At 49.3% G+C, this 26,418-nt stretch overlaps 1 protein-coding gene across 1 annotated transcript in view; it reads right to left on the bottom strand.

Annotated features, from left to right (window-relative positions):
* The window catches only part of fng (Fringe glycosyltransferase), a 105,513-nt gene that overhangs the window by 38,449 nt on the left and 40,646 nt on the right, over window positions 1–26,418 (bottom strand). The window contains exons 2-6 of the mRNA XM_050185573.2: window positions 15,290–15,338; window positions 12,704–12,746; window positions 8,034–8,093; window positions 4,987–5,140; window positions 3,801–3,886 (exon numbers count right to left, since the gene is read on the bottom strand). Coding sequence (XP_050041530.1) covers window positions 3,801–3,886; window positions 4,987–5,140; window positions 8,034–8,093; window positions 12,704–12,746; window positions 15,290–15,338 — 392 coding nt within the window. The remainder of the gene's footprint in view (window positions 1–3,800; window positions 3,887–4,986; window positions 5,141–8,033; window positions 8,094–12,703; window positions 12,747–15,289; window positions 15,339–26,418) is intronic.

Here is a 26,418-nt window from a genome sequence, read left to right as displayed (position 1 = left end):
TGAATAAAACGAAAACAACGTATCAGCAGGTCCCGAGCGGTGGGGTGCTCGCCTTTGTGCTCGCGCCGAGCCGCAGGGGGCAGCAGAAAAACGGTGCGTTGCGTTCCGGGGTTTCCCCTTCGACTTACCGCTACATTCGATATTAGCGTGCTCCTGTACAGGTATACGGAGGAGCAAAAGTGGGGACGAGGGGAGGCGAAGCGGGGGTCGTGAGCCGCTACGACTCCTCGCTGCGTTCCCCTGACCATCGAAAAAAGAACCGCGGCCCCCTCGAGGCAGACGGCAGGTGGCGCTAATGGCGGGGCTGCTTCTCTCCTCCTCCCTCCTCACATGCACACGCATCCTCGCAAACCTGGTGCATTCCGGCACCGTTGTGCCTGTCGCGTTCACCCACAACCCCCCCCCTCCGTCCCGCACCTTCCTCGGCGTCAATGCCCCCTCCCCCACTCCTGTTGTCCGTGTACCGCAATACTTGCCCCCCAAACAACAAGCGGCCACCTTCCTTGCATGCTGCCTCCATCCGTCCATTTTCGCGGTGTGACAAGCGTTTTATTACTTTTCTTTTTTCGCCGCCCGCGCCGCCACCGTGCTCACGGCGTTACCCAAGCGCAGCTGTTACAAGGGCATCGGCTTTTTTTCGTCGCTTTCGCCGAGAGCTTTTATTCGCTGGTTTTCCATAGCCACGATCGTGGCTTCTGCGGCGCGGTGGCCCCGGCAGCTGCAAGCAGCACCGCGACAAGTCTGTGCGCACTTCCGTGCGGTGCACCCCGTGAGTGCGAAGGTGCGCTGACGTCATCGAGGCCACCACATCGCTGTATGGCCAGCGCGGCGAAAAGCCGCGCCTAATCTTGATCCACTTACATCCAGCAGCACAGCGGCAGCCGCGAAGAGGACAACGATATGGCGTATGTGACGTCACGCGAACACTCCCTGTTGCTCCGCAGCAGTGGCCAGCCTCTAAATTAGCATCTCTATGCTCGCGACACCTCAAGATCACCTATTTTTCGTAGTGAACGTTGTGTGCTGGCTGCCTCACGAAATACCGACTGTTTATTGCCCATACGCACCTCGTGTTCCTTCCGTCTTCGTAATATTTTTTTTATCATTGTTCTCCGTCCACGTCCCCCTCCCCCCTGCCCTAACCCCAGCGTGAACAATGTTACGCCATATAAGAAAAGCCGCCTGCGAAGCGCCATTAATTAAGCCCCGGGAAACGCTGCGTGAGCGAAGGCGCACAAGTTCTCATTTCCGCACTACCTACTTTTGTCCGCAGGTTTTACGCAGCCTAATCGAAAAAGATTAGGCGCCGCTTTCCCACTCGCGACTACACGATGAACGCCTTCGCATACGCAGAAAGTGCCTCAGGCACGGGCGTTAATATACGTTCAGCCACTCTAGAGCAGTTTCGGCCAGTGCCGTGCAAACTATGGGCACGGATAAGTAGTCAACGACATAACCACACGCTTTGCTCAAACAAGAGATATACGTGGACGAATGACGTCCGACTAAGCGCCCATGTGGGCACGTTCAAGCACTGAGGTGTTTCTCTGTTATTTACATAACAGCAGCAAGAGTAACGGGTTAAAGTTCAGCAGGGGGAAATTCTGTGCATCTTTTCACGTTGCTGCGGTGTTACGTTACGTTCGTAACAACGCCTTTAATATGCATAGTAGACCTTGCCTTTGCTAGCTAATACACTGCACAAAACTGTGCTGCATTGCAACAATTCTTTAGTTTTAACAAAGGAGCTTGGCAAAATACGAAGGTTATTTCACAACGCAACATATAACCATCATCGCGCTTAGTACTATTTGGTTGTTTGTTTTAAACAACTAGACAAACAAACGAATGGAAGGAAAAATTGCTACTGACCGCAGTAACTGTCTACCGAAGCCTGCTGACACGGTGAGCAAAGGAGGAGGGAGGGAGGGAGGGGGGGGAGGGAGTAATATGTACACTCATAGCATTCTAACAACACGTACTCACAGTTGTGACAAAATACCCCCGGAAAATTTAACTGCAGCTGAAACTATAGCCTCTCCCATCAATGCATCGCTGGAATGTTAGAGCCCATGCCAACAGTATACGGACCCTCACCATACACCTTATGCCTTTCTGTTCCGCGGCGTTATACCCGTGACGCTTTTCACACACGAGACCTCTCTCTGGCTCGAGAGATAGGTTCACAGGAAGACGGAGGTCTGACGCAATTGACAGTGGTGGAACACGGAATGTCGCAGAAGCCAACGCTTTCCACAAGGGGATTTGTCTTCGTCAGTTGCTGCCCTGACGACTACTAATCCCCTCAAGGAAACCTTAGCACTAGCGGCGTTCCCTGTTCGACTACAGTTAAATCACTTCGGATCTCTGGACGGCGACTACGTCAGTCCCTTTAATTTTCCGGGGGGTGGCTTACGGCATACCGCAGGATCTCGTTTACACAGCCTGTACACAATTCCGGCCGTCTCAGGCCACGTAGCCGCCCGCATACTCTCGACAAACACCACGTGGAAACATGTAGACACGACATCCTACACTCATTCGTTTCCCGCTTGCCCGATGCACAGAACTGAGCTGAACCCCGAGGGACAAACAAGCGGAGCGTGTATGGCTGCCGAACGTATATGCTCGCGGAAACGCAGCCGACATGCCCTGTTTGTGTGCGCGCGCCTGCCTTCAGACATGCAAGAGTGCTGCGGCTGCTGCTGCTGCCTCGGCACATCGAGAGGAAAGTGACAGGCGTCCGCGTAGACCACCTGCTCCATCCCCGTTCGCCTCGGCAGCGTCCTCCTCCTCGCGTGCCCTCCAGACCCTGATGCCGCGCTGCATCGACGGGGAACAACGGCCCCGTTCCCGAAGAGCTTTTTTGGAATGGCCGCCGTTGTTTGGGCGGCTAGTCGAGCCGGTGCCCCATCCTCCTGCTCCAGTAGCGTGCTCCTTGACCGGAGATGGATGCCACTTTCTCCCGTCTTTCTTACTTTATTTCTTTTCTCTATTTACGTGCATGTCTACGAGAGAGCAATAATAGGCTGGGTCCCGTATGCGGAGCCCCTTGGCTACCTGAAACTCGCAGCGCATCGGGAAGGTGGCCGTCACGAAAGTAACAAAGAACGTTGGCTACGTAATATTTTTTTCGTTGAATTAGCGCGCGCGCGTGTGTGTGTGCGCATGTGATTGTGTGCGTCTATGTATGTGGTTGTGAGTACATGCGTGTGAATAGCCAACGTTCTACTTCGGCCCCTTGGGCTAGTCAAGCACCTTGCTGCGCAGAAATGTCAGCCCCGGGCGTTAATGAACATTGCAGCTGATCCACTCGTCACGGGCAGTGCTGTATCAGTGATACGGCCGCCCTTTGTATAAGTGAGCCGTATCTGAGCCGAGTAAATGCAAAACTAGAAAGTAATCAGTGCGCAACAACTTCAGTTAGAACGGTACCGCTGTATAGGCGGAATTTCATTGAACAACCAGATTTCTTTAACGTTACCACATCACGTGCGCATACTGCCTCCATCATTGCATCGACATGCCATATCTCTCAGCTTTTCACCCTGATTACCACGCTGAAGAGTAGCCCCTCTCCTCCTTTCTCCTAAATAAAACACCCTCACTCTCTATACGTCTACACAGTCCAACTTATAACCGAGCCTATGGACCACAGATGCCAGCAAAGGGCTTCCAGAAAGAGGCGATCACCGCATGCGCTTATTTTGTCACCAGGACAGAAGATACGCGGTATGCCGCCGAAACAGAAACACCACAATCGCGTCGAAACGCCCAAAAGCTGGAGCAAAATGACTCACCCGGCGAGCGGCAGCATCTTCAGCGCCAGCGAGCGGCTGATGCAGAAGCCCGCGCCACCCGTGGCGAACCAGAAGGAGATCTTCCTCTGTGGGAGAACAAAGGGGAGAGAGGGATCAGGCCCAGAACGATCGAAAGCAGAGCGATCTGGTGAGGACTGAAAGGCAGACGTACAAACACGCCGGCACAAGAAGGAACCAAAAGGACAACACAAACAGTTACTGCGAACAGAAATGTCGCACAGTCCGGATGACTGGACTAATAAGCCGGCCTCCCAGGCTTACGTCCGGCGCACGTTGATGTCCCTGTGGCACTTTGTCCCTGCAAAGCGGCTACTAGTTTCAACCCTTCCTAATTGGCCCTCCTTTGCGATAAGCCGGAGGGTCATCCCTTCAATTAAAATTTTACCCACTCATTGGCGTAAAAAAGGGGGGAAGATACAAAACACACCTGCGCATGCCCAAAGGAAGGCATCGCCAAGCATCATGGACACGTGCGAGGTACGGAAAATCATTATAGCGGTAGCACGCGCGTAAGTCATCCCTGGATTATCCCGTACAAAGAGGAATCGTTATGCCCAAACAATTGCCTTTCGCGAATGCCCGTATGTACGTGTCCATGATTGGCGGTTTGGCGCTGCCTTCCTTTAGCACGCGCACATAAGTTTTGCGTTTTCCTTATTTCTACGCCACTGTGCGAACCATTCAGATCGATTGTGGGCGTTCGTGCTGCACTTTTCGTTAATTCTTGCGTCCGTGTTTGCACGCCAGTTTTTTTTTTTTTTTTTTTTTCGGCAACATGAATGTTTAAGCGCTGCACCGACAGCGACAGCCACGAGGGAAACAACTCGCAAGACGTCGTGCCACCAATCGTTCTTGGCTAGTTTGTGCGCGATAACTTCAAACGGAGAGCGTACGCGGACAGATGTAAGAGAATGAGTTGCTTAACGCGCTCCCCGTGCGATTATTCTTGCGAATAATAATTTTAACAATTATTTTGCTGCACAAATAACGCGGTCGTACATTCCACATCTGTCCCCGAAAGCAACATTCCTTTTAAAAGCAATAGTTTCTTTTTGCTCTTTTCCCCCACTTTTCTTTTAGTACTACGTTTCTGGCCATTTATGCGAGGAGAACCAACTCGGGTCACTCTGTCAAGCCGATGTCTGTGTAAAGCGGTGCGACGGACCTGCGGCTTGCTGCTGTCCCTGGCGAGGATCTCCAGCGGCTGCCGAATGGACGGCTTGCCCAGGTACCAGTCCTCGCGGGGGTCGTACTCCTGCAGCAGCTTCACCAGCCGCGGAACGTTGACGTAGTTGTCGTCGTCGAAGTGGCACATCCACCTGCGAGCACGTGCGCGAACAGCGATCCATATAGACAAGTCAGTCCGGCGGAATCCCGCAAGGTGGGCCGGAAAGTTTGTGAAAGTTTACGAATGTATACAAAGGAAACCCGTGACGGTTTCAAAGAAAGGGAGCTATGCAGTTGGAGAATAATTCGTCTCGGTCCGAGGGGGTTGGAAGCCGGATCCGACTGCCTTGTGCTTCGAGTCGTCGATTAATTCGGCTTTGCTCCGCGATCTCCTAGCAACCGGACTATACCTCACATGGCGTAGAGCGACTGCCCCAAAAGGCGTTAGTCCCGGGTTCGAACCCCGGAACAAAGCGATTTTTTTTTAAAGCTGCGATGCTTTCACTCTCCGAGTACGAGCTCCCTTTTTGTAGCGTCGTGCTAAAGTCTGGGGGATGAGAATTTTCCCATTCAGCAATCTATTTAGTACAACGTAACCTCTCTGTATACATATATATAAAAGCAAGTGCTGCAGCAGTAATCCTCATAAAGCAATTGTTTAGCTACTCGATCTAAGGATCTTGTTTTTGCAACCTTTATAGCTGTTGAAATGAACGTTTTAGTTTGTGTGTGCTTTGTTTTTCTCTGACTCCCTTTCTTTCATTCCTCATCATCTCATGTGCTGTAGCATCCCGAGGCTGTCACCAGGCTAACTTGTGCCGATACCACTAAAATTGTTCTGTGTCCTGCTGTTACCTACACACGTACTTTAGACTTCTAACGTCACAGTTTTGCAGGCAGACGAATGGCCACAAGTTTCTTAATACCAAACCGCTCGAGTAATAGATGACCGCAAGAACAGACTTTAATTCCACAAACGACATATACACTTTGTACCTATGGCAAAACGACAATCACGTAAAAAGGTAAGGCTGCTTGCACGATGTCTAGCGTTCAATCTTACAAAAAAGGGCAGTTAATTAATAAACACGCACACAGCTAGGCGTGCAAAGATCGCATAGACAAACTTCTGGTTATCAAATTATCTCGCCCATACAGAAACGTTCTTTCTGCAAGCTTCAACCAATGGTACAGTTATAACGGGTAGAAACCGCGAAGAAAAAGACTGGCTTCGCGCTCGAGAGATTTCCAATCGTACCAGGACGCACTATAGTTTTTTTTTTTTTTAGGAGTAAAACAGACATTCGCGCCGACTGCTCCCGTAGATGCCCGACAGAACGTGGCTACCCGTCGAGAGCATCACGCGCTGGAGCAAGCTCGCCGAAAGGGCGGATTTTTTTCTTTTCTTTCTTTTTTTTCTTCTTACAGACCAGAGAAAAGCAAGAGAGCTCGTGGCACGACGAGTAGTTGGCGAAATGAACGGCGTCGTCCTCCGTGCAACAAATCGCATAGGCACGCAAAACGCAAGTACAAGGCCATCGATTGACGCGTCATATTTTTCTCGGCCATCTTTCAGCCGACGTCTAGGGCCATGACATCATCGATTCATCAGCCTCTGCAACACACCGAGCCCGAGCTCACGGAGCACAAGGACACGTGGTGTGTGTGTGTGTGTGACGAAGAGGAGCCAGTCAGCACGCTGCCAATTAAGCGCATGCGCAACGACTCCGTGGGAGCGGCCCTGCTGACACCAGCCGCTGTATATATATAACAAGTGATCCCGTGGCATCTGCCGTTCTGTTGCCCTCACTCTTTCTCATTCTCCCTAATCTATCTATCTCTCTTCTTCGCCTTCAAAAAAAGAAAGAAAAAAACCGCCCCCGGCGATGCGCTAAACAAGCAGGTTAAAGCCAGGCCGCTCGTTCTCGCAGAGAGCACACGTGACAAACGACGCGATGCGAGAAAGCAGGGTTCTGCGCGCATAGAGAGAGAGGATGTATATACTACAGAGCCACTGGCAGCCGAGCCTCATGAGCGGCCACTTTTCTGCGGCTTTCGGAGGGGCCGCCCCGTTGTCATTTTGTATTCGTCTCCCGCGGACCTGACCAACTTTGCAGTTTTATCCTTTCTTTTATCGCTCCCATCTTAACGAACGCGCGAAGACGCTTGGTTCGTTATTTTTCTTTGTTTAATTGAGCAGCTCGCTTATATAGACGACAGGCGCTGTATAGCGGGTGCGGCCTGTCCGGCCGGACTACCGCGCAAAAGAAATTTAGATTGGCTCCCTCAAAAAAAGCATTAAAAAAAAGAAGCGGAAACCTATCACTGGCGCACCCGTGAAGCAACGACAGCGACGCGTATTCATTTTTCTTTAATTATCTACAGAAAGAGGAACGAAGTAACAGAGTGTCTCGGAGGAACTGTCATAAATTATGCGCGAAATTTCGCTCGGCCAAATGAAAAGCAGAAAGAAAAAATACAGCTGAGGCCGCCTTCTAGAGGCAGATACAAGCACAAGGAAATGAGAATGATGAAGTATGATTGCTGCCCGGCAAATACCGCTCGAACCGTCCGTGAACACCTCCGAACCTTTTTGTATTGCATTTCTTTTTCGACTAGAGATTCACAATGTCCAAAGTGATAGGTCAACGTACTTCTATGAGGCTACAAGTTCAAGAAGGCAAACAAGGTAAGAATGAAGTTGGCACGCGAGTACGGCGGGTAACCCGACAAACCAGTTGCTTAGTGCTTCGTTTTCCAGTGTTCGCGTTTTACACCTTTTTTTGCCTTTTCGTCGGGTGTACTTTCCAATCAATGCAGAGTGGCCAATTCCCCTCGCGGGTACGGGAGCACGCTTCGAGGCAACGACAACAAGAAACAACCCGCAATGCAAGAGAGAGCGAACGCTCGAACCTCCGACTTGAGCTCTCACACCCTCCAATGAAAACAGCATGAACACAAGTAGTTAGCACAACGTTATTATTTGCCGCATGCCAGAAGTGCGCGCTGGCTAGTATGCAGGACAAATGTACTACATGCACTCACTTCTTGTTGCTGTCGAGGAAGAAGTCTAGCTCGACAGACATCTTGCAGCACAGGGCTTTCCTGCAAACGAGAGAGACAGAAAAGGCACGAGAAGGGGGTGAATTCACTATGTAAATACATTTCGGAGTGAATAACTTAAAGCACATATGCACTCTTACAGGTTCCTTACATTTAGTGCGTGCGCCACGCATTCAGGCATGCAGCACTCCATAAATGCTGAAATAAGGCTTAAAACGCCGTTGTCGCTGGCAAACAATACGCTTTCACACGGAATACAGCCAACGAACGAGGAATGCATGAGGACGTATCCGGTGTTCCTGGTAAAGCCCGCGACGAAACAAAAGTGCGTGCTGAACGTATGCGGGGCAGGAGCTCGATCCTTGCCAAAAGCTTATAATTCAGCCAAAGAAGGACGCCTGCAAGCAAGCCAGCGATTCCATTAACAGAAAACCTGCACGTTGTGTAAGGTGACGTTACACAGGAAACTTCGACAGTCCGTGTTATTTCGTAAGGGCGCTCGTGAGACGTCTAGAGCGATCGTCGTTTGTCCTAGAGCATGGTTTTCATTAAACGCGTCCGCCTCCCTATGCCCGTGACGTCACAGTGCACAGACCTTCTGTTGCCTTGTGTGTGCTGGACAAAACCTCACTCGAGAGCCCTGTGAAGTACTCCGCCCACACTCGGCCATCTTATACAACACGACACGTATACAGCGAGCGTTCCTGAACTCGAAGATCCAAACAAAACACTAAGCAGGGACAAGAATAGGCAGTTAATAGAACGAACAGTTTCCGAATCCATCGTGGCTTTAGAGCGAAGGCACAAGAGATAGGAGTAGTAGGCAAAAACAAGCACTCAACATCTAATGATAGTGTACTGCTCTGATTTACAGAGAGAGAGAGAGAGGAAGAGAGAGAGAAAGCAATCAGAGGAAAGGCAGGGACGTCAACCGAGCGCTCATCCAGTTTGCTACATTACACTGGGGTTAAGGTAAAAAAAAAAAAAAAAGGAATACCAAAGGGGATTTCCAAGTTTACAGAAAATTTCAGAGCTGAAAAAGCTTCTCCACCTGTCTTGAAAACAAGGCCTACTAAACAGAATTTCACATCGTTACATTACGCGTCGTTCAGAACGCGTCGAATCTTGCCCAGATATGCGTCAAAAGCCAGGAAGTACGCGCAGTAAACTCTCCGTTGTTGTCGAATGGCTCGTTTTTTGTCTACCCTGCCTGTCCCGCGCGCAGAAACGGCAACGGATTTTCACTCCCAGCCAAAGCCGGCGGCTTTGCGGTCTTCGCTTCGCGTACAACGTTGGCAGACAAAGGCAGCCCCGCCCACAACTTGCGCAGCACGCGGTATCTCTGCATGCGCACAGCGGTCAGCTATTGGCTCATTAGCGAGCCCGCGCGCTGCGGGCTCATTTTACTCGTAAATTCGGCCGCAGGCCCATTCGAAAGCGGAGGTCTATTCTCGAGGGTACGAAAAACAACAAAGTACAACCGCGCAGCGTAACGAGCTGTGGGCAGAGAAAGTACGAGCGTTCCGGCGAGTCGAATGACTTTCGACTCGAAAGACAAGGCCGCGACGGGTGGCTTCGACGACGAGCTTAGGGAAAAAAAGAAAAAAAAAAGGAAAGCTCCGTGAAAAACGAGGTCTGGCTGTTCCCTTTCTATTCTCTCTCGCCGCCTCGAGCTCCGTGCGCGCAGCGGGAATCCAATCACGCCGGGCCATCGCGGCGCGCAAAGACATCCGGTTGTGTGTCGCCGCGCGCTAGCGCGCTCCAAACTCAATACAATCGTGCTTCGGCGCGCGGTTGTATACCCCTCCGCCTCCGCAACCCAAGACGCCGGCAGGTGTCCCCCCACCCTTCCTACCGACCTCCTTCCACCGTACAGCCTTTGCCGACTTGGTGCAAGACGCAAGTAAACAGGCCCAAGTGCCGCACGATGACGAAGAACGAACACGCACACGGCCTGCACGCAGTATACCCTCGGATTGATGGAAGCACAAAACGACAGTGTACGGGCAAGTCGCGAAGCAATCGGCGGCTGCCTGCCTGCCTGCCTGCCTGCCCGCGTGCGTTGCCGAGGTCGGTGAGCAGCGGACCGTGCAGGACGCACTCGTCAAAGAGAGTGACACGCGGCAACAACGGCCCCGCGCGCTCGACGGTGGCTCGCTTCCAGTCGGAAGGAAGAGAACGATTATTGGTTATCGCTCACGTCTCGCCCCGCGAGCACAGTAAATATGCCGCATGGAACTCGCGTAAACGTGCCTACCACGTTCGAATTTTACGCCACAACATTACGCGTAAACTGCGGGTGTGAAAATAGGGACCTTTGGAAATGGCGAGCGCCAGCGGCTTGGCCGTATACGCGAAAGCCCAAACGGCGCTTGGTTGCCTCTGTAATCGCGTTGAGTTTTTTCATCCTTTCTTTCTTTATTTTTGTGCGCACGCACTTTGGCGCCCCTTTTACCTTATGCCACCGATTTACAAAACTTCGTAATGTTACACAAATCGAGTCGCGTCTTTTCTCAAAAGTGCGATTACCGCGCTTGTAAGAAAACGAAACTATACGCCCCCCCCCCCCCCCCCTCCCGGACTCACTTTTTTCTTTCTTTTTCCTGGCTAATACTTTGGGACAACCGGTGCTTCAGTGACCGAGCTTCGCGCACTTCGGAGCCAATGAACAGTAATGCAGACCGACCGCGGTCGCGGATCAAGAGAGCTGTAAATCTCGGCTCTGTGACCTTTACGCGTGTTGGGATGGCACGCGATTATATACGGTACATTCGCGCGAAAAGAACTAACACGACGCAAACGACTGCGAAGGACCAAGGACTTCGCGGGATGGGGCTCAAAGTTTCTCGGAACCGGAGGGTGAAAAAGACGTTTCACGGACACATATAGCGGAGCAATCGTGCACTGCGCGCCGACACCCGCCGTTTGCCATCCGCGATGTTTCTTGCTCGTACACGCCGCCAGATGCGCGCTGTTCGGCCCGCCGGAAAACAAATTTCTCAACCCCCCCCCCACTGACTTCGAAGACGAGGCTCACGGCGCGTGGGAATGAATCGGGGGCGGCGAAGAGCAGTGCCGTTGCCTTTCTTTCCGCAACACCGCGCAATTACTCCGGCTCCGGAGATGGGTTCGTTTTCCCGGCCGCGGACTGGGCAGAGACATACTCCTGGGTGCAAAGCAGATGTACTGCAGTAACAGCTGCTTGCAGGAGTAACTGCGTGTCGAACGTTTAACTCCCCCCCCCCCCCCCCACCTTTTTTTTTTTTGAGTTCTTGCGGTCCCCAATGGAATACGCGGGCTACTTTCCCCGGAGGAGCACGTCTCACTCTGTTTCGGTCGACGCAATGCGAGCGTACTATATACAGCTGCGTGTGGGAACTTGTGATAAATGAAATCGCTCGTCATCATCCTCATCAACTTATTTCGTGTCAACTGATAGACGAAAGTTGGTGCCAGCGATCCCCCATAACTGCTGTCTAGCGCAAACTTTCACCGCCCAATGCATCCGACATTCTTCACTGCGGCCCGCCGTGGTATACATAGTATACATAGCTCATTCCCTATGACACTGCGTCTCTAAGCACGAGGTTGAGGGTTCGATCCCGGCCGCGGCTGCCGCGTTCCGATATGAGCGCGGTACGAAAAATAAACCACCGTGTACTTAGATCTAAGCGCAGGTTAAAGAAACCTTGCTGGTCAAACGTAATCCGGACTTCGCCACTGCGACGTGTCTCGTAATCAATCAAATCGTGGCTTCGTAAGGTATAAAACACCACAATTTATTTGACTTCTTAGTCGCATTACACGACCTCAGCTATGTTTGCTTGAATTTAGCACCCATTCTGCTACCCTATAGTAGCGTACACCGGTTATCTGTTTTGCCCATTACACATGATGTGCCAAACTCCGCTTCCTCTTAATTTCAGCCGCAATGTCAGCTACATACACCGGCTTACTCTGAAATTTACAGCGCGGTATTCTTCAACTCACACCACTGCCATTTCTCGCCCTACCAAAAGCTGCGCGGCGTTTACTTCCTCCTCGAATTTCTTTCCCATTTTCCGAGTTTCAGTTGCAGAAATTGGTAACGGTATATAGTGCATTCACTGAAACATGGGAAGACCGGATGTTCGATCCGGAAGAATTGCCACAACTCCCTTTTTGTTTAAACCAAAGTAAGAGAACATAAGCAATCCTTTTTAAGTTTTCCATGTAGAAAAAGTGGGGCGAATTGAAGTGGTTCTGCGAATCTCAACGCGCTACATTTCAATAAAGTATCGTCGTTAAAGTATTCAGACAGCGCCGGTGTGTAAAATAGAGCAAAACGCTCACATCTTTATCTACTATTTGAGAGCCTGCCGAGGCCAGCCACAATACCCGTGTAAGAACAAGCACGTACGTACGCTCTCTCTCTCTCTCTCTCACACACACACGCACGCGCACACACACACACACACACACACACACACACACACACACACACACACACACACACACACACACACGCACGCACGCACGCACGCACGCACACACACGCACACACACACACACACACACACACACACACACACACACAGCCTTCCTTCATTTCACATGAGAAAAGCTGTCGCTGAGCGACGCAGCAACAAATGGCTCTGCGCCAGGACACGTACCTGTTGTGCGACGATGAGCAGTTGGTGTTGATGAGGTGACCGTCTGAAACGGAACAGGACAAGGAAAATTACGAGGCAACGCTATTGACGCGAGCGCGAGCTGTGGGAACCAAGACTGCGGTTCCCACGCCAGTGTGACAATTCTACGGGGAAACGTTGCGCCGAAATTAATAGCATCGCGCAGACTCGAAGGCCGCTTTGAGAACATCCCACAAAGGCCTGTTTAATTCTTGAGGCTACGCTGTCAGCGGAGCGCATCGCTTGACGCGCTCAGCGCATATTACGTTTCCGCTCCCGGGTGGCCGCTACGGACGCGAAGGTTACGACAAAACTGGACTGTGTGAAACTGTCAAATTATTTTCGTTCACTAATAAGATCGTGCGGCTCCTTTTCCAAAAGAAAGTCCGCCATATTCTCTTGTCACTCCTTCCAATTTCCTTTGTTCCTTTCCTTTGTTTCTTACTTGTACTTGCAAGTCATGCTTACTGTCGACATTGACTCGCACTTCTGGTAAGCGAAAAGGCGTTTATCTGAAGCCGTCTGCGTGTCATATGTGCCTCCTAGATAGGTAATCAAGAAACAATATATCTTCAACAGCAATGTTATAGCGCTTGCTCTGGCTCGTGCCATCTTGTCTGAAGCCTCTTGACTGTCATATATCTGATTACAGAAAAAAAGAAAGCAAAGTTGTGAAAGGCGACAAAAGCGCGCATCGAAGTCTTGGGAGGCAGTAGCTGTCATTCTCCATACAGATGACGATTGACAGATGGCGCCGCAATACTGTGCGCACGCTTCACCGATGAGCGTACTATCTGCACCTTGTTTGGGCTACTTCGTCAACTTGCAAGTGAAGCTGCCATAGCTGAGAAAGAGCACGGACGCGTCAGCGGCGTCGTGTGCAACGGAGAACTGAACTTTTTTATCGCAAGTGATCACCGTGATACGTATGCAAAGGGTGTCGACTTTCTTTCTATATTTTGCTCTGCGGATCATATTGAACAATAAATAAATGAATAAATGAAGTGTTGACAGTCACTTCAGTCTACGCCAAAGAAGACGAAGGCGAAAGCCTAAGCGATCACGAGACATTAATTAAATCACTTGACATTCTCATTCGAATGCATTCTTACTTCATAAGACTTGTTTTCTCCTACCAAAGGCCGTTGGTTCGCGTACCTTAACTTTACCCTAATTAAATTTGGCTTAATTAACCCCGAAAGTTCTGGGTTCGAGTGCCTTAATTAAATCTATCTGAATTAACTGTGCCTTAATTAACACCAAAGGTCGTGGATACAACTCCCACCAATTTTGATGCCATAACGCTGGACGGTCAATTTTTCGATAACGCCGGACAACGAATTTGTCGACCCATGACGCACTGAAATCTTTCGCCGTAATAAACAATGCGTGAGTGTATTGTAACGTTATCAGACGTCCGTTTAATGGCTATGGCCTTAATAGAGCCCTGACATACGTCTATGTTCTCCAAGTTGAAGGAAATGTACCACACGCTTCTCGCAAGGAATGACACTTTACAAATACACCACTGTGAAAACTCTACGCGGTAGCTACAAAGTATATAGACGAGTAACATATATAGTCAGCGGCACCACAAATACGCGGCTCAGGAGGGATCGAAGGGCCTCAAGGCTTGGAGGTTGTGTATAACCTTTGGGCCGTGCATCCGCAGCTGCTAAGTCCGGTGCAAAATAGGCTTCTTTATAGATACTTTCGTTTGACAGCAAAGCTGGTTTCGCAACGCCATTACACAGAGCAAAATTTGATGACGTCATGTAGCGGTAAGACTATCGGTAAGATGACGTTGCTCACGAAAAAAAAAAAAAAAATTAACCAGGACGCTTTCGGCCGCGATCGCGTGCGTTAGCCGCAGCTAACACAGGAACGGCGCCAGTCAGTGTATTCTGCACAGTCACGACGCATCCGTTACGAAACTGGTTCGAAGAATGAAATGTTACAGTAAATTATTTAGGGCGCTCTGACTCTTGCCAATATATCTTATATGGTTAGGGGGATTAGAACTTCACATAACGCAAAAAAAAAAAAAATAAAAATAGACAAGTCGGAAACGTCATGTAAGCACTCCTGTAGGTTTATTACGCGAGTTCTTTGTTGCAACGAGCATTTTTACACCCTGGAACACTTTCACCCTGGAACAATTCTAGAATTTGGAAACGGAATGTACCGATTTCTTCCGCGATTGATGTTACGCTTGTTCAAGTTTTAGACGCTACGTTAGATCAAGACTACTTTTGTGTATGTAACAGTATTGCATCCACAGCTATAACGTGCGATTATTCCGTAGCGGTCCTTTCTCAATCTTGCGAAGTAAATGTGAAACTATTTTTTATATCAATTCATGTGTTTGTTTCTCTGCCGACGATATCCGGTTCCCTTTACGACTTGGAATTTTTTGCGCGCTCTTATTTGAAGTTTATGTAGTTCCCAGGGAAGCGTGCAGAATGTTTCCTTCTGAGCATTGATATTTGAGCAAGATAGTAGGTTACTGCGTGGATTAAACGTCGACTTTTATATGCACATGCAAACAAACAAACAAGCACGACTCACTTGTTTTGAGCTGGTACAGCGGGTCCGCCGCATCCGTGAAGAAATACGTCTGAAAAAAGCAGAAGGGAAACGCAGACATGAGAAAAAAGGTACGGATGCGCTTAGCGTCAGATTTCCAGAGTTATACATGTAATCGCTTGCCGAAAGTAAGGAACGATAACTTTTGGTGCGTAGGTCACTTCCACCTTCAAAAATGTCACGTGTTTTCACCGCACACAACCGAAACTCAGCTCGCCCTTGAAGAAGACAAGTCCACTTGTCGAAATGTTGGCTCCCGCTTTCACGTTGTTCTCGTTTTGATCATCGTCTTGATTTTCCATCTCCCGCCTTCCCCCTGTTTTCCCTCTCCCTTAAAGCAGTTTGAGACAAAGGTATGCCTACATGTGCCAGTATTTGCAAGAAATGAAAAAAAAAGCCAGGGACCCATTTAGTACGTCAATCGGACAAAGTGTCTGTGGTATTTCTTGTACGACTCAATGCGAGGATTGATCAAGGGCTCTAACAATGGTAAGTGTCATTGAGATTTTAATGGTAATCCGCATCAACTGCTGTTTGCATTTCGGCATTTCGTGTTAACGGTGTAGTGTATAAACATAAACATTGCACGTAATTACGCGTTGCATAGGATTGAAATGAAGACAATTGTACGCACCGCATTCAGTTGTAATGCCATTAAATAATCACTCCACGAAAGCTTTGATTCAGGTAGATTCCAGCATGTGTGTTGGGTCTGCACATCTATATATGTTTTTGAACATCTGACTCTCTCTTTTAGTTCTTTCCCAATATTTTAGCCTCTTGTTTCGTCGCCTTATAATCGTCTGGTTTTCAATGATTGTTTTCGATAGTGCCCCGTGATTACCCCTAATAACAACAGCTTTCGTCGAACCATCGACCTCATACCCCGTCTTGAAATGGCGACACCAAGAGGCAGCTGACAAATTGAACTGCTACCGTCAGCCTGCTAGAAAACCAGCTGGCAAGTCAGCATCGACTTTCTCATAACACAGCGATGTCGTAGACAGGGAAACACGCAAAAGCAAGCAGTCGCTTGGTCGATCGGCGAGGCAGTCTCTCTCTCTCTCTCTTTATTAACTCTGAATTCAAAGGGGAGCCTACCCTATCCGCAGAGATCGAATTGCTCACAGAGGCGTCTCAAGATGAAAAAATGAAGAAAAATGGAAGAAGGTGACATCGCGATGTGTGTCCAGCGCAAAGCGAATCAATTAACATTCAGCGCGGCCGCATTTACTGAAGTAAAATATAAACGAAAATAAAAAAAAAGAGCAAGGAGCGGAAGAGAGTGACTGGTGTGTGCAATACCCGACAAAGCACCGGTCCAGACACGTTTCTCGACAGATTACAGTGAAGTCCCGAGAATAACTTTCTTTAGATTTGTCTTCTTGTTCTTCTTCGAGATGTGGTTGCAAAGACTAGAAGCATACGAGACAAGAGTGACTGATCGTTTAAGAAACCAAGGCGACTCCTTCTTCGAGACCAGTATCTTGTTCTCTCGCCTTTCCTTTCTTTTTTTCTCCTTCTTTCTTTTTCTTTTCATCTTGAACTGGCCTGCCAAAGGGCCATTCTTTCGAGACGTTGCCGCGTACGTGGACCGCGGCAGGATTGAACAGGTTTGAAAACGCCGGGACTGGCTGCGATCCCCCTCACACTGCTGCAACTTCGTCCACGTATACGAGGTGCACATCGCCTGCGGCCACGAAGCTGGCAAAGCAGCGAGATCTCTCTCTCTCTCTCTCTCTATCTCTCTCTATCTATCTCTACATCCTGAGCAGGCAATAGCTATTCAGAGAGAGATACACGTACGAGAGACATCCATTACGCGATTCCAGAACGTGCTTAGATATATACGTTCGCGACACAGGGCGCGGATCGAAGGAGCGCTTCGCGGCTGCGGCGTTTCCGATCGCACGTGATTCATCACCAAATTGCAGGGAGAGACAAGACTTTTAAAAAAAAAAAAAGAAGAAGGATATAATAATAACAATAATAAAGAAAAAAGAAGCGGGGTATAGATAACATCGGTGTGGGCATTCCGGCACGATTGGAGAGGGCGGAATGTCACACGGTTGGACCGGAGACCACTCCACCTGGTCGGTCGGTGGCATTCGGGGATCGAGGGTTCGTTGAAAACGTGCGCAGCAAACGACGCGGTGTCCTTTTTTTTTCGTTTCGGTATACGCAATACGTTCGAAAGCTACAGACAAGGAGAAGTTAGTGTGGGGATTTCTAACGCAGTTGGGTTCAGACCAAGAGCAGGTGCTGCTATGACATTGCACGTATATACAGCAACGTGGCTCCACAGAAGCGCGTGCTGAAACGCACGTTAGGCGTGTCAGATTGTGTAGACGCTTCCAGCGACACAGGCGCACCGCTTATAACGAACTCTCGCATAACGCGATCATACGCGCGTGCGCAAACAGCACCAAAGTCGGAGCACGCATTATACACGGCGGACATCGATAACGGTTACAGCAACAAAAGCAGCGATAGGTTCGGGCATATATAATATGGTACGCAGTGATAATGCACGGTGATACGGCCGTCTGAAAGAACAGCGCAACAAAAAGCTCGCGCCTTCGAACCAACCGCGAGATGGGCGGTCCTGCTCCTGCGAGGGGACGTTGCAGTCTCACTGTGCCGCGACTTGTTACATGCATGCTTTCCCTCTCTCGCAACCGCTTTCGCCGTAGAAGGCAGCATAAAAAGAAAAAGAAATACTAAACTGACCAGTATCAAAACCAATTCCGGCACATTGCTATTATCGGCGGCGCTTCTTCATTACGCACCGCCCGACAAACGAGCAGGCAGCGGTTCCGTAAACCGAAGCAACAATTAAAAGCGACCAACGCGAGCACCTTGAGCGGGCAGCGCATTCCTTCCTTTATCGGCCGAACGACTCCTCAAGTGCCGAAAATATGGGCACTTGGAGCGCGCTCCCGTGCCGCGCGCGCAGTTCCCACCCATTAATACGAAGGAACGCAGCGCGACCATCGGAGGGAGAAAGAAACAACCGAGACTAGAGAAGAGAGAACTAAAAATGACGAAGGAGCTCTCGCAGCCGATAGATATTGAGAGAGAAATAGAGATTACGAAGGAGGGAGAAAGGTGCACGAGAGTCCAACTAACGAGCGCTAATGGCGCCAGATAGCTGCGGACAACCGAGTGGGGGAGGAGGAAGAAATTAAACGATAAGAGCGACGGCGGCAGCCAAAGCCAGGAAAAGGGGAAAGAAGGCAAGACGGTTTCGGTAGGCGATAAGGGCGCGGTGTCCAGTGGCCGCGGTGTATACATGATGAAACCAGTTTATTTGCGGCCGGTTCGGCCGTTAGACGGAGCGGCTGTCGCCCCCACTCCACCGCCGGTCAGCCAGAATGCCGCGCGCGTACGTGTGAGGATGTGCTTGTGCCTCGCTCCCCCGCTCGCCCCTCCCTTATCAGTTTTCCCACCGACGCGAGAAATGCCGAAGACCGCCAGAAGCCTGTCTCGTACACATAGTGTCCCCGCCTTTGTATGTTTGTAGTCGCGTAGCGTCAAGGTCTCCCGAGCTTCTCCAAGTAGCTGCATGACCGCGCTTTTCTTTATTTCTGTGGCTCGAATGTTGTCAAAAACGGACAGAGATCGGCCCCCTCCTCTTTATGAAGCCTCAGATAGATGCGGGCTGCGAATTCATCACACGTCGCCCAACAGCCGCGACGATCTCTGTGAGGATCTCCGAGATGGGCGAAGAAACAAAGAAGGAGAAAAAAAATGTCATTCAATCTCGACCGTGCCATAATAATATACAGGCCACACATTAGCCCTTCTTTCTCCCTCTCTCACACGCACGCACTTCTCTTTTAAAACGAATAAACATAAAATATCACTCGCATTCTGTACACTGCGTCGGCTTTGGCATCGGTACGCGAAAAAGCGCGAATTGGTACATACGACGAGAATAAACGCAAAACGCCGCCATCATCAAGAGCCCTAAACAGATCGACTGCAAGAGGATTACCATTGCCCTGCTACTCTTTGAGCCAACACACGCCAACAAACGTCTTAGTCTCATCACGCCACCTATAATCCTCTGTCCCTTTGGACTGCGTTTATCTTCTTTATATAGGCGCCCAATTTGGAATAATCTTAATACATCAGTGAGAGTGAGATCGATTGGAGATGTTGTCCCAGCTATTGGGCCGGCATGCCATTCCACGTGCTGGGTAAGAAATACCATGCACATGCTCCGAGGAAAGGGAACACTTCCCCTGCCTCGAAACAGCAATATCTCGAAGCCGCGAAAGTAAAGAACCTCGCTCAAATGTTAATTGTTATGCTGTTCACCCATCGAAGAATCCCGCTCGCACGACTTTTTCTCATCCAGAGCCCACACAAGAAAAGATTACCGGCTTTGAACGCAAATTCGGTGTCTCCTTTCATATTGGCGCTCCGTATACACAGTAAGATCATTTACACCCTTAAAAGTGACAAAGGGTGTAAATATGTCCATAACTCACACCCTTAGGGTGTTAGTTGCCTAAATCATACCCTAAAAGGGTGTGAGTTATAGACACATTTACACCCTTTTTCACTTTTAAGGGTGTAAATTATTTTACAGTGTACGCAGTGAGGATCACATAAACACGCAAGCGACATGCAAACATACGCAAGGATGCGCGTATATACACGATAACTTCGATAACGCTATTCGGGAAGTATCATTAAGGCTTAATTAATTAAATTAAATTATTGAGTTTTACGGGCCAAGAATCATTAAGGCCTGCATAACCTTACCACGTACTTTACGAGTATTATGGGTTTGTCTGCTGCACACGCACTAAATGACATGCCCTACTCCAGTTTTTCCTCGTAATGTCAATTAAATTATCATCTACCCACGTTTGCTACTGTCTTGCTATCTCTTGACGTTACGTCTATCACGCTCCCTTATACACTTTCGCCGTTGCGCGGTCCTTAGCTTGCTTCCAATTTGCTTCATTACGGTGTTTATAGAGTGATACAACCAGTAGTGCAATGACGTATGTTGTGCTCGCAACGCAACTTACATGACACGCGAAGCTTTGGAAAAAACGCAGATTGGATTTTGCGATCCTACTAGAGTAGAAAGGGTGGTCTGATTTCAGCTGGTTGTAGCAGGTGCTTGTAGGAAAGTTTACTGGATGAAATGGGGCTAAAAGGTGTAGCGTCAAGCAATGGTACGTAGTAAACACTTTTAGAAGACGCATATACATGGCCACGAATATTGCAAACAAATTAACGAAACATTTCCTTCTTTTTTTGTGTGTGCGACCTCCTGGCTGGCACTTTATGCACTTCGAAATTTCCAGTTAAGCAAAGAGCCTGTGCGTTTCACGACGGCCATGGTGTAGCGTTGCAAATACGTTGAACACTTAATGATCGAATGCGCTGCCTCAGCCTTCGCTGATTACTTCATTCAATGACTGCCCTGGTTTAAGTGCCAAATCGTCGTAATTAAGTTGTAGGGTAGAACATCCCGAAACTCAACCGAAAACTAAAGAAAAAAAAAGGGAACACTGCAGACAGTAGTAAGAACCAGCACGCCCCGGTATAACTGACTCCAGATTAATTTTGTAAGCGAGCGTCTTCTGCATTTCGCCCCCGTCGAAACGTGTGCGCCGTGGCCATGAAACGAACCTGCGACTTTATCAGCAGCAGAATGTCATATCCACTGACCACCGCAGAAGAGGGCTCCAGATTAAGCTTGACCATCCGGGGTTCTTTAAACAGGCAGCCCAGCCATCTTGCACTCCATCTACATCGGCACGCGACCGCGGTGGGTCTGCACTTCGTCCTGTCGACTGCGCCAATCGTGTCACCGAACCCACTTCAACGAGCAACAGCAAAACCGCCGGAGCAACCAACATAAGGCGCAGAAATAGCCGCTTCGTCAGAACCGGACGCATAAGACATCGGCTCCGCTGCCTGCACAAAGTTTTATCAGGTTCGCTTGTCGGCCGGCGTTTTAATGGACTGGTCGGTTGGGTGACGGCGCCCCGATAATGGGGGCGTTTGGGCCGACACGGGGACAAGATGCGGCCTTTGATGGGCGGCCGATTTTGAAATCGCCGTCACTCGTGTAACGACCCACGCCAGCCCAAACCAAACAGCAACGTAAGACCCTCGAAGAAGCAGGAAGCCCGTATCTTGCAACTGGTCAGGCGGCTTGTCCAGCGGACATTTCGTGTCTCGTCCGCGTGTATATACAGAGACTTGTCGTTCCGGCTTCTGAACTATATCTGTCGTTCGAGGCGCTCAGAAGTTTCACATGAGAATTTCTTATCTATGCAGTGTTTTGAAGTCTTCAGATGTCATGTGGAAGTTGGGGAGTAAGCACGCGCATGACAAATGATTTCTGTTTCAAATACATTAATGCTTTGTGCTGTCGTTTTCATTTATTGGTTTTGAGAGTCCGCGGTATTGAATTATCCCCGCAGTCTCCACAAACATTTGAAAATTGAAGTAACAACAGCCAGGTCACGGGAAGGAATGGTAGCTAAGTGAACTTGAAAAAGAAACACAAACAGCTCGGCGAAGCACATGTGAAAATGTGGTCGCGAGAGAGACAGGGTCAGAATTAACGTTCTACGTGTTTCCTTGTCCCCCGTTAACGTTAAGCAAACAGCCAAATGCGTTGTGCGATTTCTATGCATTACGGATGCTCACAGTCAAGCACATACATCTCTATAGCGGCTATGACGAAGGAAACGACGAACTCTGCTTTCGCCTGCGTTGCGTCATGTTTAGGGGCGGCCAGCGATAACAAGCAGCGCTTGGCTTGGCGCAGCAAGAGCAATAAACACGTGACTTTCGCTGACGTCAGTGACGTTAACGTTTTTGGGCTCTGCTTCATAACAAATCCTATATTTACGCCGTGTACGATCGCCGTGGCTGGCTCATTCCTATTTTGTTTCCCGTTCACTTCGATGCGTTCCTCAAGGATAAACAGGTCTCTTTGCTAGATTCCTTATAGTTGTTGCATTAACACTGAGATGCTGGCAAGTTTTCAGTAGACTCGTGACACTCGTTAACGTGTGTTAAGCGCAGTTATTTTCAATGTCTGCCGAATATAACACGACATATGTACGTCGTTACTGTGATCAACAGAACAGCTACATTTCGTTTCTTTTTTTTTTTTTTTTTCAGAACAGATCCGACACTTGAGGCCGTAATCTTACCGACTGCATCTGGTCTGACCGCTCAAAGGAACGTGCACACTACAGAGAAACTGAAGTTCAGCTGTGTTTTGTAGACTAAGCGTTTATAATAGCGCAAAAGACACTCTTGTTTTGAGAGGCTTTAAAAAAAAAAAAAAAAAAAAAAACGTATGGGTGGGGACGCCCCAGATCTACCTGACGTCATTAATTTTGGTGGCGCCTGCTCGAGCTTGTATTTTCTTTAACGGTAAACATGGACGATATACACTGCATACTAAAGGAGCCAAAGAATAAGCATCGCCAGTTTCAAGAACGTTTACTGCGCCACAACGGCTGAAATACGGGAAAATACTTCGAAATCCGTGACTCCTGCACTGACGTCACCGGCGCCAGGGTTTAGGAACCAAATGCACCTCATGGGGTCTTCAACGGTTAAATAAATGACGGTGACGAACTCCACAGATCTCACGACATTCCACTATTCCGTATGTCCCTTAGAAAGAGGTCTGGAGCTTCGAGAACGGGAAAAAAAGGGCGCGGCATTTCTCCGAGCGCGCGGGCCCAGCGCGACGTCCGTTTCCCGCCAAAAAGCGAATACCGCAGGCTTTCGTAGCGTTCGACCGCCTCTCCTCAAGTATCGAGCGCGCGCGCGCCAAACGCGCGAAACAAGGGCTCGGAAGCATCTCTCTCTCTCTTTGTAAGCTGCGAGCGCGCCAGAGGCACACGTCTCCCTCTCCCGATGGCTCATACGAGATGCCGCGAAACGCGCCACCCGCCTCCGTCAAGCGGGCCGCGTGCACGCATGTCGATCTCAGCGCCCGCATTCTCTATCTCCACGTGCACGCAACGCAGGCAGGCAGGCAGCCAGCGGGGAAACGCGACACCGCTGGGAAAACGCCCGCGGCAGTCAAACCGCGCTGGATGTAGACACACCGACGCGGCCGTGGCGCGACGACTTGGCGCGACGCGGATATGACGAGGGAGTCGCTCTGGCAGTCGCTCAAACCAATGCAACCGCATGGCAAACGCCTGCTGGCGTTGCGTCGCTAACCTCTCCTTTCCCTTTCTCTCTCTCTCTCTCTCAACTGTAGTATCGAGTGTCGGGGAGCCAATGCGGGGGCGTGAGATACGCGCCTTTTTTATCGGTGGGACATATACAGGCTATAAAAAGTACGTGAGACACCGGCTGCCTGTATTGTTGCTATAGGCCTACGCGACAATGTGCAGTCCCCCCCCCCCCCCCCCAAAAAAAAAAAGAGGAAACTGATTTCCTTTCGACAACCGCAAACTGTCCTTATTTGCCATCGAACTGAACAAAGTACGAATTAATTGCTAATTAGCAAGTAAGTCAGACTTTTACAGCAACAGTTGCGGGGTTCCTTTTCATATTGTAACTTCCCGTGCATCGAGACGCGCGCAAACTGAAAAGTGAGAAACGACCAAGGACTTTGCTGGTTACAATACAGCCAGTCGAAACACAACTGCATAGCAACCGTGCGAACTTGTCCTGCCGCCCTGTATGCGTTCGCTGCCGCGTGCGTTCACAATGGGCAAACAAAAGGGGAATGACGACGCGTAATGTAGGCGTAAGAGCCCATAAATCCACTGACGCGCGGCCTTTTCTTTCATATTTCACGCATCGGAGAGGAATCTTCGGCAAGTGAATTCTGAGAACTTTCCCAAAATGGGAACTCTCGTCGTACGCCATGTAACACACCTTAAACTTCCTGCGTGACCTTCAGCTAAGTTAAAGGCAGCGCTCACTGCATCTGTCACTTCCTGCTCTGCAGAGTGGTCGCCAGTGATTCCCAAACTTTTTATTTGCTCTCTTTTTACCCACTTTTTTATCTCTCACAGATCCGTTGATCAGTGAACAAACCATGCCGGTACTATCCTCCGTTTTTTTTTTGGCCTTTATGTGCCGTATACGAACGCCCAAAAATGCACATGTGCAAATACCAATTGGCACAGTTATACCTGAAGCCGCTACTGTATACCTTCTTGACTGTTCACATTTATCTTACAGATCAATAAAAAAATTCGGGCAGAACTCAACTACCATGACTATCCAATATGGCCGAAACGCGCGTCGTGTACTGCAACCTCCCTCTTCTCCCGCGCTCCTCTCCGGACACGATGCGCCATCTGACGGCGGCGCCGTGAAATTGGCGCACGCCCAGTGGCTCAAACACGGCGACCCCAGTTGGCGTCAAAGAGGTTCATTGAAGAGCGGCACATACCTACGTGAACGGCCAACATATTTGACTGCGCTACACTCTAAAAAAAATCCCGGGGAAAACGGGAGTAACTGCGCCGTTAGTCCTAAAAAGGGCGTTTTCGTCCCTCAAAGGACTAACTGCATGAATGTGCGTGCCGTGTGCAAATTTCGGAGAGTAAGTGTTTAGTCCCTGCTCGGAAAGAGAGCAATGGGAGGACGAACGGCAACAGTTACTCCCCAGGCACTTCGCTGTTTTCGTCCGTGTCATGGGGCGATGTGGCGAAAACGGCATTGTCTATAAATCGTGAATGGTTCGAAGTTCGTGCATTGTCTATTGAACTACGTGCAAAGCAGCACTTTGCCTCTTCGTGAGAAAATTACGTGAAACTTAAAACTGGAATGTGAAGAGGCATGCCCTTCGTGCGCACCCCATAAGTGAGCGATACACATTAACGATAGACGGCTAGATTTTCTTGGTCAATAGTACCTAAGTTCCTTCCGTTCCAAGGAGGTTGCGAACTGAAGCGATGTGTATATAGCCCAAACGGCACACGCTAAGCGACAGAGAAATTGTCCTTCTCTGTCGTCTTCGGTGCCCCGTTTGAGCTCGCTACACGTATACATGGCGTAGTGCCTCAGTTTAAATCACCCTAAGAATACTCGGGCCGATTTCTTTTCGCAGTCGCTTATGGTTGCAAGTACACTCAGCGTTAGACTCTCACTGCACAGCTTGCACAAATACGGAGTCACTTTTATATTGCTGCACTTGTGTTCCCATGCTTAACCTTGTCTAAATAACCCGTCTTGTCAACCAAGCGGCGTGAAACCATACCGGTTAAAACATGGCTACAGAAAAAGGGTATCTTTGTCTCTTCTGTTAACTGTCGCCTTTGTGACGTGCCAGAGACAATTGAACATTGTTTTATTAGCTGCACTGACGCCATACTATTTTGGGATGTCCTCCAACGGACTTTACAAAAAGACTTTGACATCAACGCTCATACTGTGCGATACCTGCTGCCGACCGCTGATAATAGTGCCCCTTTCGATATGTTTTTTCTCATCGGAATGCACAGTTTGTGGAAAACGCGAATGATGGACAGAAACGCCGAAACGGTTGTACCTACAAGGGTGAATTTCATCCAAATGACCCTACACCTAAAGCAGGTTTATGATGAACTTGATACCCAGCCGGACTGGTACCCCATTTTGGTGAGGTGCCTATCCTTACCACCCTTCTAAAGTGGAACTACATTTCTACCCACAGTATGCACGATGCCTTTTCTCTGAGTGACTGTCAGTGTGCTCTCCATTCTCTGACTATGCACAACTGGTGAATATCGGGTTGTTGCTACTGTAATAAATACCATGAAAGGGAAAAAAAAAAAGCGGCGTGGTGAAGTGGTTAGAGTACCTGACTTGTGAGCGAGAGGACGTGAGTTCGAATCCTCCTCTCGGGCATGTTTTTTTTTTTCAGCTCTTTAATTTTTTTTTATTAGGATATAAATGCCTAATTTAAGTAATTCCACCTTTCCGGAGCATCGGAACGAATTACCGTTACTCCCTTAAGGACCATCGGGCAGGGGCAACTGTTAGTCCCCGAAGGAGTAAGCGCATGGGGAGTAACAGTTCATCCCCAAAAGGACTAATGGTTGTGGCAAATCAGTTAGTCCCCAAAAGGACTAACCTCCCTACCCCTTTTAGTCCTTTTTTTCTTA

This window comes from Dermacentor andersoni, chromosome 8 (assembly GCF_023375885.2).
Source record: "Dermacentor andersoni chromosome 8, qqDerAnde1_hic_scaffold, whole genome shotgun sequence".
Lineage (NCBI taxonomy): Eukaryota > Metazoa > Arthropoda > Arachnida > Ixodida > Ixodidae > Dermacentor > Dermacentor andersoni.
Note: the sequence above shows the minus strand (reverse complement) of the source record. Positions and strands in the feature narration are given on the sequence as shown.